Consider the following 3,210-nt stretch of genomic DNA (forward strand, 5'->3'; position numbering starts at 1 on the left):
TCCTGCTGAATGACCATCCCTTGATGGCCTCAAAGCATTGTTGGTGTTCGGCACTCTGGAATCGGTGCCTGTCAAAGTCTGCGTCAGCTTGCAGGATAGCACTGGAGCCTTCTCCGGTGGTGTCCTTCCTGGACCTTTTTCCGAGAACCTTTCTCGGGGCCATTAGGTTGCCTCCCAGTAGCGCTTCTTTAACATCTTGAGCCGGACGCGGGATGATGATCTATTGATCACGGGCCTAGCGTCTGCTCGTACTTGTCCCTATGTCTCTGAAATCAGGAAATGGCACCACGCAGTAAAACATAACTATGCTACCACTTACCTTGGTTTATCTTTATCTTGCTTTTGGCGCGGTATTGACCATTGCTCAAAACAAACCTGTTCCTGTCTTTCGATTCAAAGGATAAAAATATGCATGTGCATGTGTATGCATGAGCAGTCCAAGCGCAATGACTTTAAACAAAGCCTATTGTGTTCAATTTTAATTAAGCGCTTGCGGCATCCCATGGATCGAGCGAAAAGGCTCGGATCATTAAAAGAATATGCATCTTTAAAGCAAAAAGACATAACGCGAGGGTTGGAAAATGAATCATCAATCCGACATTCATTAGATGATTGCGACCAAAGTTTACAAAGGACAGGAAACTCTGGGGGAAACCACATAATACAAGCATGCAGCGACCCTCCTAATTGCCCCAAGTCTCAAGCATAGTATCGCTTGATGATGTCGGCGTTCATGGGTGAAGGCAACTCCTCGTCATCCATGTTGGCGAGCACCAGGGCTCCTCCGGAAAAAGGCTTTCTTTACGACGAATGGCCCTTCATAGTTTGGAGCCCACTTTCCCCTATTGTCTTTTAGGGCTTGGGATACCTTCTTCAACACCAGGTCCCCTTCGTTGAACTTGCACAAGTATACCTTCTTGTCGAAAGCGTTCTTGACCCGTCTCTAGTACAGACGCCGATGGCTCATAGCTGCCAGACGCTTTCCTTCTATGAGATTGAGTTGATCAAAGTGCACTTGGGCCCACTCCAATTCTTTCAATCCAGACTCCACCAGGATCCACAAGGAAAGGACTTCCACCTCAAATGGCAATACGACTTCCATTCCATACACCAACGAAAATGGTGTTGCTTCGATTGACGTGCGTACCGAGGTTCGATAACCATGCAACGCGAAAGGGATCATTTCGTGCCAACCTTTATATGACACGGTCATTTTCTGAATAATCTTCTTGATAATTTTGTTGGCCGCTTCCACTGCCCCCCATTTATCTTGGGCCTATAAGGCGTGGAATTGTGGTGCTGGATCTTGAACTCCTCGCACATTTCCTTCATCATTTTGTTATTCAGGTTGGTGCCATTGTCTGTGATAATCTTCCTTAGCAATCCATATCGACAGATTATCTCCCTTTTGATGAACCTGACTACCACACTCCTTGTGATGCTGGAGTATGAGGCAGCTTCGACCCATTTGGTAAAGTAGTCGATCTCAACCAAGATGAAGCGATGCCCGTTTGAAGCTTTGGGCTGAATGGCCCCAATTACATTTATTCCCCACATGGAGAAGGGCCGCGGTGCTGCCAGGACGTTCAAAGGCAAGGGCGGAGCATTGACATTGTCTGCAAACGTCTGACACTTATGGCACTTTCTCACGTGGAGGCAACAATCGCTCTCTATGGTGAGCCAATAATAGCCTGCCCTCAAAATATTTCTAGCCAGGGCATTCCCGTTAGCGTTTGTTCCAAAGGAACCATCATGGACTTCTACCAGCATCCGCTCAGCCTTCTTAGCATCCACGCATCAGAGTAACACCATGTCATGGTTTCTCTTGTACAGTATGTTTCCACTTAAGAAGAAACTGGCTGCCAATCTCCTTAACGTTCTCTTGTCGTTGTCAGAAGCCTCCGGTGGGTATTCCTTGCTTTCGATGTATCATTGGATGTCGAAATACCAAGGTTTACCATCCTGTTCCTCTTCTATCAAACAACAATGTGCGGGCTTGCCACGACATCTGAACTCAATGTACAGCAGGTCTCCGTGCGGAGTCAACTGGGACATGGATGCTAAAGTGGCAAGCGCATCGACTATTTGATTTTCCTCTCGGGGAACGTGGTGGAAAGAGACCTCATCAAAGAACTCATTCAACTTCTTGATGTAAGCCTGGTAGGGTATCAACTTATGATCCCTAGTTTCCCATTCTCCTCTCAACCGGTGAATCACTAAAGCCGAGTCTCCGTAGACCTTGAGCAACTTGACGTTGAAGTCAACTGCTGCTTGGATCCTGAGGGCGCATGCCTCATATTCGGCCATGTTGTTGGTGCAGTTGAAACCCAGTCTAGCCATGAAAGGTATGCATTGATTTTTAGGAGAGACCAAAGCCGCTCCAACGCCATGGCCTAGAGCGTTGGACGCTCCATCGAACCACACGACCCATTTGTCTTTGTCCTTGTCTTCTAGCTTCTCTTCGAATAAGGCCATGATGTCCTTATCCGGGAACTCAATATGCATGGGCTGGTAATCATTAAGAGGTTGATGAGCCAAATAGTCTACCAAGGCACTTCCCTTTATCGCCTTTTGGGTGACATAGACTATGTCGAACTTAGATAGCAACACCTGCCACCGAGCGATCCGCCCTGTGAGAGCGGACTTTTCGAAGATGTACTTGATTGGGTCCATCTTGGATACCAGCTAGGTGGTATGCTCAACATGTACTCCTTAGACGATGTGACACTCATACCAAGGTGCAACATGTTCTTTCCAGCAGGGAGTAGTTCATCTCAGAGGCCGTGTACTTCTTACTCAAGTAGTAGACAACCTGTTCTCTTTTTCCGGAAGTGTTGCCCCAGCATGCATGATGTAAGCTCCATTAGAGCTTGTAGGCCTAGTGTCGCAACCTACCCTTCGGTGGGAGGGCGACGCGGGACTCGCGGGATGCGTCTTCCATGAAAGGAATACGCGCGGAGTCACCACCAACGTTTATTCGAGGAAAACATCGGAAAAACTGGAAAAGACGTGGTCTACGAACTTTAATTGTGAAAGGTTTGGGAGTTGTATTTACGCACGGGGAAGGTATTAGCACCCCACACGTCCGTCACAAGAGATGGCAGCCTTTAATCAAATGTGCAAATATGACTTCAATTTCCCTTTTACGTTTATATGTTTTTATGCCTTTTTGTATTTTTACCTTTTTGTGGTCGACAAGGGTGTTTCCCT

At 47.1% G+C, this 3,210-nt stretch overlaps 1 protein-coding gene across 1 annotated transcript; it reads right to left on the reverse strand.

Moving 5' to 3' along the window:
• Positions 1-1,929: 1,929 nt before the first annotated feature.
• Positions 1,930-2,673, reverse strand: LOC114378855. The gene is made up of 2 exons (XM_028337453.1): positions 2,239-2,673; positions 1,930-2,157 (listed from the first exon to the last, which is right to left on the reverse strand). Exons 1-2 carry the CDS (start codon positions 2,671-2,673, stop codon positions 1,930-1,932), a joined length of 663 nt encoding a protein of 220 aa, XP_028193254.1.
• Positions 2,674-3,210: the final 537 nt, after the last annotated feature.

The sequence above is a fragment of the Glycine soja genome, chromosome 12, assembly GCF_004193775.1.
Source record: "Glycine soja cultivar W05 chromosome 12, ASM419377v2, whole genome shotgun sequence".
Classification (NCBI taxonomy): Eukaryota; Viridiplantae; Streptophyta; class Magnoliopsida; order Fabales; family Fabaceae; genus Glycine; species Glycine soja.

Bases quoted from the DNA above. Each gene is read 5' to 3' on its own strand.
- LOC114378855 (XM_028337453.1), bottom strand. From the start codon at position 2,673: ATGGACCCAATCAAGTACATCTTCGAAAAGTCCGCTCTCACAGGGCGG. The intron at 2,158-2,238 runs GTCTACGGAGAC...ATACCCTACCAG, and splicing joins TCAACGTCAAGTTGCTCAAG to GCTTACATCAAGAAGTTGAA.